The sequence below is a fragment of the Lathyrus oleraceus genome, chromosome 4, assembly GCF_024323335.1.
Source record: "Lathyrus oleraceus cultivar Zhongwan6 chromosome 4, CAAS_Psat_ZW6_1.0, whole genome shotgun sequence".
Lineage (NCBI taxonomy): Eukaryota > Viridiplantae > Streptophyta > Magnoliopsida > Fabales > Fabaceae > Lathyrus > Lathyrus oleraceus.
Window position 1 is genome coordinate 304,927,119 of NC_066582.1, and position 13,088 is coordinate 304,940,206.

Here is a 13,088-nt window from a genome sequence, read left to right on the forward strand (position 1 = left end):
TATGAAGGAATCTACATAACATAAGGGGGGTATTGAAAAAATAACTTTACCAGGGGGGTAATCCTAAACTCGCTAACATTACAGGGGGGTAAAGTGTATTTAACCCTTTATTTTATTTGCAATTTTTTTATACATTTGAATCTAAAACCCCTCAACACAAGTTTTTGTTTAATTGAACAACAATTAAAACTCAATATTTACGAGCAGTCCTTGAGATCGACATTCGGGGAACTTTCCTCATTATTACTATAAAGGCAAAATAATACACTTGGTATTTTATCGATCAAGTTTTTGTCGCCGTTGTCGGGGAGTGCCAAAATATTGAGTTTAAATTTAGTTCAATTAAAATTTTGTTGCTCTGCAACTAAAATTTTATTTCTGTCATTTCATTTATTTCAACCTCTATCAATTAATCTGTCTCTGATATTTTTATGTGAGATAAGACCTCAGTTGATTTTCCTTTTAACGCAGAAATTGAAAGAACTTTGTGTGCAAGACTTAGACAAGCTAGATTAGTAAAACTGAAATCAACCAAAGAACAACCAACTGTTCATTTAGAGCCGGAAAAAGAGCCAGAAAGAGAGGCCGAAACGATGGGTAAAAATCCACCACCACCTGAAAGACTGTTAGGTGACTATGGGATGATAAATGCATCGGGCGGTAGGCTAACTATTGTGAACCAACCGGTGAATGCGCCAAAATTTCAGCTGCATCCCACCACTATTAATCAACTGGAAATGAGACCTTTTTCAAGAAAAATCAACGAAGATACAAATAAGCATTTACAAAGGTTTCTGACTATGAGCATCACTCTGAAGATAAAGGGACACACTGAAGACGCAAAGAAGCTACGAATGTTCCCGTTCACTATGACAGCTGCCCCTATTCAATATTCTTGAACCGAGAGAGTAGAATGGTATGTGCACCATTCGTGGTCTGGAGGTGGAAGATTATTGAACACTAAAATGCCCCAAAAATTTGCGCTTGTCAACCAGGAGCTAGTCTTGATGGAGATGGGCTTAAAGATGCCATCCAGGGAATTTGATGATGAGAACTTCAGAGTGCGTCGTACATTAGACGATATCTGAAGACATGGGTGTCGTACCGAGTCATACGATAGACCGTATAGTGAGTCATCCATTATGCTGTCGACTTCGCTGGGGAGTCAGAGTGTGTTACACGCTGCTGGGGGTAAGGGATCAGAATGGATCATATGCTAGACCGTATCTGAATACCAGAGTGAGTTGTTCATCAGGCGGATGACTTTGCCGAGGATGAAAAATCAGAATGGATCGTACGCTTGATCGTCTCTGAGTTGCAAAATGAGACCTCCATTAAGCGGGTGATTTCACTGGGGATAGAAGATCAGACCGGATCGTATGCTAGATCGTATCTGAGTTGAAGATCCAAATGGGTCTTATGCTAGACCGTATTGGGGTTGCAGGATGAGTCGTCCGTTAGGCTGTGTCTGATGATGCAAGGGGGGTAGTCGTACGCTAGACTACACTTCAGAAATATACCGTACACTAGGTAGCATCTGAGGAGATGAAGGTCTAACTGGGTCGTACATTAAACCGTACCTGAGCAAAATGAGCCGTCCATTAGGCTGAATCTGACGATGAAAGGGGGTAGTCATATGTTAGACTACACTTCAGAAATATACCGTACACTAGGTAGCATCTGAGCAGATGAAGGTCTAACTGGGTCGTACATTAAACCGTATCTGAGCAGAATGAGCCGTCCATTAGGCTGAATCTGCTTATAAAAGGGGGTAGTCATATGCTAGACTACAATTCAGAAATATACCGTACACTAGGTAACATCTGAGCAGATGAAGGTCTAACTGGGTCGTACATTAAACCGTATCTTAGCAGAATGAGCCGTCCATTAGGCTGAATCTGCTTATAAAAGGGGGTAGTCATATGCTAGACTACACTTCAGAAATATACCGTACACTAGGTAGCATCTGAGGATATGAAGGTCTAACTGGATCGTACATTAGACCGTATTTGAGTTATTGAAGGTCAGGATGGATCGTACGCTAGATCGTATCTGAGTTGAAGGAGTCATATGTTGGGCTGAATCAGAACGAACCGTACGCTAGGCTGAATCTGATAGTATTTGTGTATGCTGTATTTGCGATAAATGTCTGGGATGAACTTATAGATGCCATCGTTAGGAGGATGTCAGAATGAATGTTGACAGGGAGTATATCTGAAAGATATAGTTGGATCCTGAATGTAATTGATAAAGCTGTCCGTCTGAATGGACCTTTGTTTTGATTGTATCAAGAGGATAATTAACCTGAAAAACAAAGTTAGCTTCATGCCATGTCATGATGCATGAGATGCAAATGTTGTATGCATGCATGTGCTGTGAAATGATGTAATGAGTGAATTATGCGTCTGGAATAAATGAGAGCATTGTATACATGTATATGTTATGAAATGACGTAATGTATATGATGCGGAATGAAAATTGTATGTAGGTATGCGATGTGAAATGATGTAATGAATGCACTATGTGTCTGAAACGTTCTTCCAGGGGACTCTACTGGGGAAATAAATCTCAGTCTTCTGGTCGGAGATATTTGTATTGATGACCCTTCCTTAGCTAGGGGTATTTGACTTTTATCTGATGGCAGAGATATTCAACAGAGCCTGGCTGGGGGTAGAAGAGATGACCAGTCTAGTGATGCCAATTTCTTCTGGGGAATAACTGGCGTTGCCGGGGAATCGAATTAGCAACGGATTCATTGGGAAGCATGGTTAGACCTTCTCCTCGATCCTGAAGTCGTGTAGTAATTGCTATTACCATTCTAGGCATTTTTGGTAAACATTGATCATATTCAAATGCATAAATCAATTCAAATTAAATCAATGGACATTTACGCAAACAAAACAGAAAAGTAAAAACAAAAGCATCTTTTTGGAAATGAAATTGTATTGATTTTGAAAGAGGGCCTGTAAACAGGCAATTTGTGTACAAGGAGACAGAAATCCTAGTAAGAGGAAATCGTCAAGAAAACAAAGAGAAAGCTATGCAGAAAAAGTCCTATTGATTTTAATTCCACTACTGTCATTATGTCTTCAAGCGTCTCATCTCCTGTTGTCGGATAGAAGTGATTGGCTTGTTCAGTCCTTGGAACTTGGTTGAAGCTGACTGAGAACGGGACATAGTCTTACGCTTTAATCCCTAATTTTTGCCTGGACCGCCTTTTCAGGTTTTCAGTCCATCGGGATACCCTTTTTTGCCCAAGCCGCCTTTTCAGGTTTTCGACTTCCCGGGTGTACGTTTTTATATGTTTATCCCTAATTTTTGCCCGAACCCTTTTGGTTCGCCGGGATGCCCTTACTTTTGCCTAGATACGTCGACCTAGCGGGTCTCTTTTATGCGTAGTATTTTTTAACTATGTCCGCGTTCACAGGATGCGGGAAATCTTCGCCGTCCATAGTAGCAAGTATCATGGCTCCACCAGAGAATATCTTCTTAACCATAAATGGCCCTTCGTATGTGGGAGTCCATTTACCTCTGGGATCACCTTGCGGTAGAATGATACGCTTGATCACCAAGTCGCCAATTTGATATACCTGTCTCTTGACCTTTTTGTTAAATGCCTGGATCATGCGCTTCTGATATATCTGCCTATGACAAACAGCCGCGAGTCTCTTCAATCAAATTTATCGGATCGAGTCGAGTCTGAATCCGTTCATCTTCATCTAAGCCCGCCTCTTTCATGATTCCTAGAGAGGGAATCTGAACTTCCACTGGTAAGATGGCTTCCATTCCATAGACTAAAGAGAACGGAGTTGCCCCTGTCGAAGTGCGCACTGAAGTGCGATAACCGTGGAGAGCGAATGGTAACATCTCATGGGCTTCTGGACGTTATTAGCAGCCTCCACGGTGCCGTTCATCTTTGGCCGGTACGGAGAAGAGTTACGGTGTTTTATTTTGAACTGCGTGCAGAGTTCAGCTCAGTACCATTATCAGTGATAACTCTTTCAGGAGACAACAGGTTTCTCGAATAGATATTTGATAGAATCCATCTTAGAAGTCAATAAAGTGGTATGATTCAACATATACTGTCTTAGTCGGCGAGCAGCCCAAGCCAAAGCACAACAAGCTTTCTCGAGCTGTGAGTATCTTGTTTCACAGTCGGTACCTTTTGCTAAGGCGGTATATGGCATGCTCTTTTCGACCAGACTCGTCATGTTGCCCCAACACACACCTCATTGAATTTTCTAACACGGTCAAATACATGATGAGAGGTCTTTCTTCAACTGGTGGTATCAGAATTGGAGGTTCTTGGAGATACTTCTTGATTTTGTCATTCATCATTCCATACCATCTCTTGATTTTTCTTTTTTAGTAATTTGAAGATGGGTTTGCAGGTAGCAGTCAAGTGTGGAATGAATCGGGCAATGTAATTCGAGTGCCCCAAGAAACCTTTGATTTCTTTCTTGTTTATTTCAGTACCCCGATTTACAATTTCAATTGATTCCTCATGCGGCTGTATGGTCTTTTCTCCTTGTAGTACCAGTCTGGCAAGTTCTCCAGGGACTTCACAATCTTCCTCGCTTCCATCCTCGGCTTGGTAGATCGGATTTTCAAAGTCATAATGAACAGTAGCAGAGTTATTACCAACAGGATCCAGAGTGGATATGGATATGGAATTTGTTACGTGAGTGTGTGCAAGAAAACATAACTTGTTTGAAAAATGACAGGAAAGATAAAGAGCGCAATATTTGAATGCAAAAGGTCCATTGATTTATTGAATGTAAATATGCTTATGAAATGACAAACCCTTAAAATTAGCTATTATGCCCCGGGTATAGACACAATGCTTTTGAAATACTAAAATAGCAATAACAATTACTCTCGACTAAAGGAAATCGGGATAGTGTCTTCAGCCTTCCAATTGTCGAGTCCGTCACCAATTGTTGGGGAAATCCAGCTATCCAAGTCATAATCGTTATCAGTATCTTCCACAGCATTGACAGTCTCGTCTTGATTAGGCAGAGGAGCAGTGATGACATTAGGAGTCTCAGGCAGATCAGATTCAAATTCTCCAGCGTCGATCATATCCTGAATTTTGTTCTTCAACGACCAACAATCGTTTGTATCATGCCCGGGGCTATCGGAGTGATAGGCACACCTGGCATTGGGATTATAACTAGGAGAAGTAGTGTTGGGTTTTGCAGGAGGATCTCTGAGGGTAATTAAATTTGCTTTTAGCATACCCTGCAGTGCTTGTGCTAAAGTCATATTGATCTTCGTAAACTGCCTTCTTCCCGGGTTAATGTGCCTCACAGATTTCTTGTCTTTTTTCTTCTCGAGCAAGAGAGCCTTCAGTTCTTCCTGCCCCTTGGATAAGTTCAAGATCATCTCCTGGAGTTGAGCATTCTGAGCATGGAGATCTTTGACAGTCTGTTCGAGGTCCATTTTTCTGTTTGCAGGAAAACCGTGAGAACACTGATCCCTTTAGAGTACCTGTTATGCTATGTTATGTTATGCAATGCATGAAATGTTTTCAAGGCCTTTTGGAATTTAACTTTGCATAAACTACCAAAAAGGGAAACCTTTTTTTTTTTTTTTTTTTTTTTTTTTACAACATAGAGCAAAGTTAAATCCCTAAGTCCTCGAAACGGTTAGTTCAATGCCATGATGTTATGATGATGTTATGATGTTAAGTAAATAGCAAGCACAAGCAAGTCACACAACCATCATTCCTAAGTTTTAAGGCTTGCATGAGTTCCATAGGTAAGTACCCTCCCCACTGAAGTTTGGTTGGTTCAACCTGTCCTAGAATAGTAACCGGGTTCTAGAAGGATCTCAGATCATCGATCTTTCTTTAAGTCCACTTCAGTGCAACGCCAAGTGGTTGACCAAAGCTTCCCTAAAGTCCAATCTCAAAGAGTGTAGTATCGAGTCTCAACCAACCCCAGTCGGAACCGAAGTCAGTTATCTCACTACTTTCTAATGGCTAGGATGAGTCAATTAGGGTTCTAAAGGTCTGGTTAATGCTTTGATGACACCACGCGAATGCCAAATTTTTCCTCAAGTAAACATGAGGAACATCAGGACATCCAAAGTGTCACATTAACCGTAGCCATCATTTTAACCATTCCAGTATACGCCGGATAGTCGCGATGATCTATTGCTACTTACCTAAGGTACACTAGATCCGGGTGTAGGATCTTTCACTCAAGCATAAAATACCCTCAAAAGAAGGAACAGTTTAAAACATAAATGATTTTTAAGGTGACCTCTCTTTGTAAATCCCCAGCAGAGTCGCCAGTTCTGTCATACGGTGAACTGACTTTTTGTGTGTTTTTAATCGCAATGTCGCGGTTAGCAAGAGTCGCCACCGACTTTTCTTTTATCCAATAAGGAAAGGTGGAAAAGAACAGGAAAGACCTTAATTTAGATTCTTAGGTTCGGGAGGTACATTATACAAAGGGAAGGTGTTAGCACCCTTTGTATCCATGGTTATCCATGGGCTCTTAATTGCTCAATCATTTATGTTTTTCTAGTTTGAAAAAGTGGTTGAGAAATGTGTAGGAAATGTTTTGGAAAGGAGAATTTAACTTTGTAATGGTTCTTGAATGAATGTATACAAAGTGGTTATCTCGTTTAGTTTTGAAAATAGTTTAGAAAAATATAACTCGGCAATGATTCTAGTGCGAATGTATGCCAAGTGGTGATTTTCTAATGGAGGTTTTGAAAGGTGTAAGGTGTGAAAAGTAGTTTTAAATTGTGAATAAGCAATTAAGAGTTATACCTATCCGAGGTCTTTCCGGGCATTTCCTATCCTTATGAGGGTAAGACGGTCCTTACTATTGAGAAGTAAGCAGTTTTATCCTTTGGATGTAAAAGGGTCATCGATTGGTCATTGAAGGCAACAGTTGTGAGGATACCTTAAAGTTCGAAGGGACTATCATCATTTAACCGTAGGCTACACCGAAGGGTCATCGAGGGACAAAGGCAACATTCGAGGGACTATGATGATTTAACCGAAGGGTCTTTGCTAAGTGTATCCCCATATTCGCGGGACATGACCATAATACCGTAATCGTAGGGTAACAAAAGAGAGGTCCAAGATCGCATATTAAAAGGCAAAGTTTTACAATTAATTAGATAGCCGTAGTCGATTAAGTAATTAGGTCCATATTAAAATCAATACATTAAGATCAATTAAGCCATTAGGGTGGATCTTCACCATGAAATTAATACATTAAAATCAATTGAGTAATTCAGGGTGAATCTCCATAAGGGTATCCCACACATAAAGTGGAATACCTAGCCGGCAATTTCCTCGGGAATATGTAAACCTTTGCACAATTCAGCACACGGGTTAGAGCATCAAAGTAACGTATAATTGAAAATTGCACTACAACATAACAGTCATAATCTCAGGCCAAACGATGCAGAATTATAATAAGTCTTGGTTAGATAGACATAAGGCAGAATAGAAAAGAAACAAAGCAGCTGCTGTCCCGTTCGCCTCAGCTTCGCCTAGCGAAGGCTCAGCGAGTGCTCGCTACAGGCTCGCTTAGCGATGTGCTAGCGAGCGGCCACGGGTTTGGAGTTTGACAGCAGCATGACCTCCGAAAACCTGAACTTTTATGGCATTTGATTACAGGAATAGCATGGACAAACATTCATGATATTCAAGCATATTTAAATTCGCATGTGAAATCAAATTACATATTCGAAACTTCAATCATGATGCTTTGTGTATATAGAGATTACCGATTAAAAGCATAAAACAATAGTGATGCGCAAACCTGTTTGCAACTAAGCTGCTATGTTGGAGAGACTGATCACTTTTGGCATCGGATGGAGTTGGGCGGTGGTAGCTTCGGAGCGGAGGAGCGGCCTTCAGGGTTTCTTTATTCGGAACTCTCTAAGGTAGCCTCCAGGGTTTCTGTGCCAGGGCTTCCGTCTGTCCTCGTCTTGTTTTTTCCTCCCTCTTTTCGTTACTGAAGCTTGGCTATTTATAATGCTCTTGTTGTGACCTAATGGGCTCAGAATGAAGCCCAGAAATTCTGACATTCGCAAGCTTCGCTAGGCGAAGGAATTGCTCGCCTAGCGAGCAAGCTATTTTGGGCTTTTACTGGATCTGGTGCTTCGCTGGGGCGAGTGTCATGACGAGGGGTTCGCTAGGCAAAGGAATTGCTCGCCTAGCGAGCAAGCTAGTTTGGGCCTTTTCTTGGATTGGGCCTGTCGTGAGCTGGGCCTTTGTTCCTTTGAGGTCAGTGTCTTGCAGAACAAGTCGGAGTGCCTTGAAAAATGTCTTGAAATATTAATGGGCAAATTTTGGGGTATGACAGCTGCCCCTGTTCAATATTCTTGAACCGAGAGAGTAGAATGGTATGTGCACCATTCGTGGTCTGGAGGTGGAAGATTATTGAACACTAAAATGCCCCAAAAATTTGTGCTTGTCAACCAGGAGCTAGTCTTGATGGAGATGGGCTTAAAGATGCCATCCAGGGAATTTGATGATGAGAACTTCAGAGTGCGTCGTACATTAGACGATATCTGAAGACATGGGTGTCGTACCGAGTCATACGATAGACCGTATAGTGAGTCATCCATTATGCTGTCGACTTCGCTGGGGAGTCAGAGTGTGTTACACGCTGCTGGGGGTAAGGGATCAGAATGGATCATATGCTAGACCGTATCTGAATACCAGAGTGAGTTGTTCATCAGGCGGATGACTTTGCCGAGGATGAAAAATCAGAACGGATCGTACGCTTGATCGTCTCTGAGTTGCAAAATGAGACCTCCATTAAGCGGGTGATTTCACTGGGGATAGAAGATCAGACCGGATCGTATGCTAGATCGTATCTGAGTTGAAGATCCAAATGGGTCTTATGCTAGACCGTATTGGGGTTGCAGGATGAGTCGTCCGTTAGGCTGTGTCTGATGATGCAAGGGGGGTAGTCGTACGCTAGACTACACTTCAGAAATATACCGTACACTAGGTAGCATCTGAGGAGATGAAGGTCTAACTGGGTCGTACATTAAACCGTACCTGAGCAGAATGAGCCGTCCATTAGGCTGAATCTGACGATGAAAGGGGGTAGTCATATGTTAGACTACACTTCAGAAATATACCATACACTAGGTAGCATCTGAGCAAATGAAGGTCTAACTGGGTCGTACATTAAACCGTATCTGAGCAGAATGAGCCGTCCATTAGGCTGAATCTGCTTATAAAAGGGGGTAGTCATATGCTAGACTACAATTCAGAAATATACCGTACACTAGGTAACATCTGAGCAGATGAAGGTCTAACTGGGTCGTACATTAAACCGTATCTTAGCAGAATGAGCCGTCCATTAGGCTGAATCTGCTTATAAAAGGGGGTAGTCATATGCTAGACTACACTTCAGAAATATACCGTACACTAGGTAGCATCTGAGGATATGAAGGTCTAACTGGATCGTACATTAGACCGTATTTGAGTTATTGAAGGTCAGGATGGATTGTACGCTAGATCGTATCTGAGTTGAAGGAGTCATATGTTGGGTTGAATCAGAACGAACCGTACGCTAGGCTGAATCTGATAGTATTTGTGTATGCTGTATTTGCGATAAATGTCTGGGATGAACTTATAGATGCCATCGTTAGGAGGATGTCAGAATGAATGTTGACAGGGAGTATATCTGAAAGATGTAGTTGGATCCTGAATGTAATTGATAAAGCTGTCCGTCTGAATGGACCTTTGTTTTGATTGTATCAAGAGGATAATTAACCTGAAAAACAAAGTTAGCTTCATGCCATGTCATGATGCATGAGATGCAAATGTTGTATGCATGCGTGTGCTGTGAAATGATGTAATGAGTGAATTATGCGTCTGGAATAAATGAGAGCATTGTATACATGTATATGTTATGAAATGACGTAATGTATATGATGCGGAATGAAAATTATATGTAGGTATGCGATGTGAAATGATATAATGAATGCACTATGTGTCTGAAACGTTCTTCCAGGGGACTCTACTGGGGAAATAAATCTCAGTCTTCTGGTCGGAGATATTTGTATTGATGACCCTTCCTTAGCTAGGGGTATTTGACTTTTATCTGATGGCAGAGATATTCAACAGAGCCTGGCTGGGGGTAGAAGAGATGACCAGTCTAGTGATGCCAATTTCTTCTGGGGAATAACTGGCGTTGCCGGGGAATCGAATTAGCAACGGATTCATTGGGAAGCATGGTTAGACCTTCTCCTCGATCCTGAAGTCGTGTAGTAATTGATATTACCATTCTAGGCATTTTTGGTAAACATTGATCATATTCAAATGCATAAATCAATTCAAATTAAATCAATGGACGTTTACGCAAACAAAACAGAAAAGTAAAAACAAAAGCATCTTTTTGGAAATGAAATTGTATTGATTTTGAAAGAGGGCCTGTAAACAGGCAATTTGTGTACAAGGAGACAGAAATCCTAGTAAGAGGAAATCGTCAAGAAAACAAAGAGAAAGCTATGCAGAAAAAGTCCTATTGATTTTAATTCCACTACTGTCATTATGTCTTCAAGCGTCTCATCTCCTGTTGTCGGATAGAAGTGATTGGCTTGTTCAGTCCTTGGAACTTGGTTGAAGCTGACTGAGAACGGGACATAGTCTTACGCTTTAATCCCTAATTTTTGCCTGGACCGCCTTTTCAGGTTTTCAGTCCATCGGGATACCCTTTTTTGCCCAAGCCGCCTTTTCAGGTTTTCGACTTCCCGGGTGTACGTTTTTATATGTTTATCCCTAATTTTTGCCCGAACCCTTTTGGTTCGCCGGGATGCCCTTACTTTTGCCTAGATACGTCGACCTAGCGGGTCTCTTTTATGCGTAGTATTTTTTAACTATGTCCGCGTTCACAGGATGCGGGAAATCTTCGCCGTCCATTGTAGCAAGTATCATGGCTCCACCAGAGAATATCTTCTTAACCATAAATGGCCCTTCGTATGTGGGAGTCCATTTACCTCTGGGATCACCTTGCGGTAGAATGATACGCTTGATCACCAAGTCGCCAATTTGATATACCTGTCTCTTGACCTTTTTGTTAAATGCCTGGATCATGCGCTTCTGATATATCTGCCTATGACAAACAGCCGCGAGTCTCTTCAATCAAATTTATCGGATCGAGTCGAGTCTGAATCCATTCATCTTCATCTAAGCCCGCCTCTTTCATGATTCCTAGAGAGGGAATCTGAACTTCCACTGGTAAGATGGCTTCCATTCCATAGACTAAAGAGAACGGAGTTGCCCCTGTCGAAGTGCGCACTGAAGTGCGATAACCGTGGAGAGCGAATGGTAACATCTCATGGGCTTCTGGACGTTGTTAGCAGCCTCCACGGCGCCGTTCATCTTTGGCCGGTACGGAGAAGAGTTACGGTGTTTTATTTTGAACTGCGTGCAGAGTTCAGCTCAGTACCATTATCAGTGATAACTCTTTCAGGAGACAACAGGTTTCTCGAATAGATATTTGATAGAATCCATCTTAGAAGTCAATAAAGTGGTATGATTCAACATATACTGTCTTAGTCGGCGAGCAGCCCAAGCCAAAGCACAACAAGCTTTCTCGAGCTGTGAGTATCTTGTTTCACAGTCGGTACCTTTTGCTAAGGCGGTATATGGCATGCTCTTTTCGACCAGACTCGTCATGTTGCCCCAACACACACCTCATTGAATTTTCTAACACGGTCAAATACATGATGAAAGGTCTTTCTTCAACTGGTGGTATCAGAATTGGAGGTTCTTGGAGATACTTCTTGATTTTGTCATTCATCATTCCATACCATCTCTTGATTTTTCTTTTTTAGTAATTTGAAGATGGGTTTGCAGGTAGCAGTTGTCGCATCACGCGAAAAACCGGCGGGAAAAGAAAGAAACAACAGAGCCGCCACCGTGCGTTATTTATCCCAAAATAGGGAAAGGAAACGCTCAGAGTAAACCTGGGAAAGAACATGGTCTCGCGACCAAAGAGGATGGGTTCGGGAGTCGGTTATGCGAAGGGAAGGTATTAGCACCCCTACGCATCCGTCGTACTCGACGGGATCCACGCACAATAGGAAGGAAAATGGTTGCTAAACACTGCTCACACTCACACACACTGGCTGAAAAAGAGACAAAAGAACTGACTGAAACTGACTCGGCAGGATATTGCATCCTGGGCCTACTTAGTCTATCAGGCATAGACATCAGAGTCGAAGTAGTTCGGACTGGGGAAACGACACATGCTCGCTAGGATGTCGCATCCTATGCATACGTATCTTCTCGGACGAGAGAAGAATCAGAGCATTCGTAGCTCGGCTGACACGCGCACAAACACAAACAAGGCAAAGGCAAACATGGAGCCCGAATGCCAATCACTGGACTTATATCGGCATCCGAACCAAAACACACACACACTGGAACCCAAATGCCACTCGATGGACTTACATCGGCTTCCAAGCACACAACAACGCAACAGGTTAATAGGGAGTCGGGGACTCAAGCCTACAACTGTCAAACAACACACACAAAAAGAAAAGGGCGCCCGGAGAGATCAGCTCAATCTCCTGCCTACATACTTCATCTGGTATGAAGATCAGGGCGATGTAGTTCCCCTACGGAGGGATAAAGGACTAGCCTAACCAGATAACAGAGGGAGACACAACTAGGGAGACTACGACTCGAGCCTAGATGTTATCATGCAAATCATCCCTAAGTTAAGGTTTCTAGCTAACTGGCACAGGGAGCCAACCTATCCTAAACATGACTTGCACAGGAAGCAAGCCACACACACACTTAACTTGCACAGGAAGCAAGCCAAGCAAAACCTAACTTGCATAGGAAGCAAGTCTAAACTAATCCTAACTTGCACAGGAAGCAAGTCAAACAATCCTAAGCACAGATAGCACACACTATACACAAGCAAGTGGCTCAAACAAGGGTTAGGTTTTAGTCGAGGGGTCATATCAACCTCAACAAACAAACCTCTGGAACTGGGTGAATGTGCTCTTAACCTTGCCATTGAGGGGCTAAGGTGAAGCAGATGAAAGGTGAGTGAAGATAAGACTTCACAGCTCTTACCCCTGGCCTG

At 42.2% G+C, this 13,088-nt stretch overlaps 1 protein-coding gene across 1 annotated transcript in view; it reads left to right on the top strand.

Moving 5' to 3' along the window:
• Window positions 1-593: 593 nt before the first annotated feature.
• The window catches only part of LOC127137221 (uncharacterized), a 40,028-nt gene continuing 27,533 nt past the window's right edge, over window positions 594-13,088 (top strand). Inside the window, exon 1 of the mRNA XM_051063702.1 lies at window positions 594-660. Within this exon, the coding sequence (XP_050919659.1) occupies window positions 594-660 (67 nt within the window). The remainder of the gene's footprint in view (window positions 661-13,088) is intronic.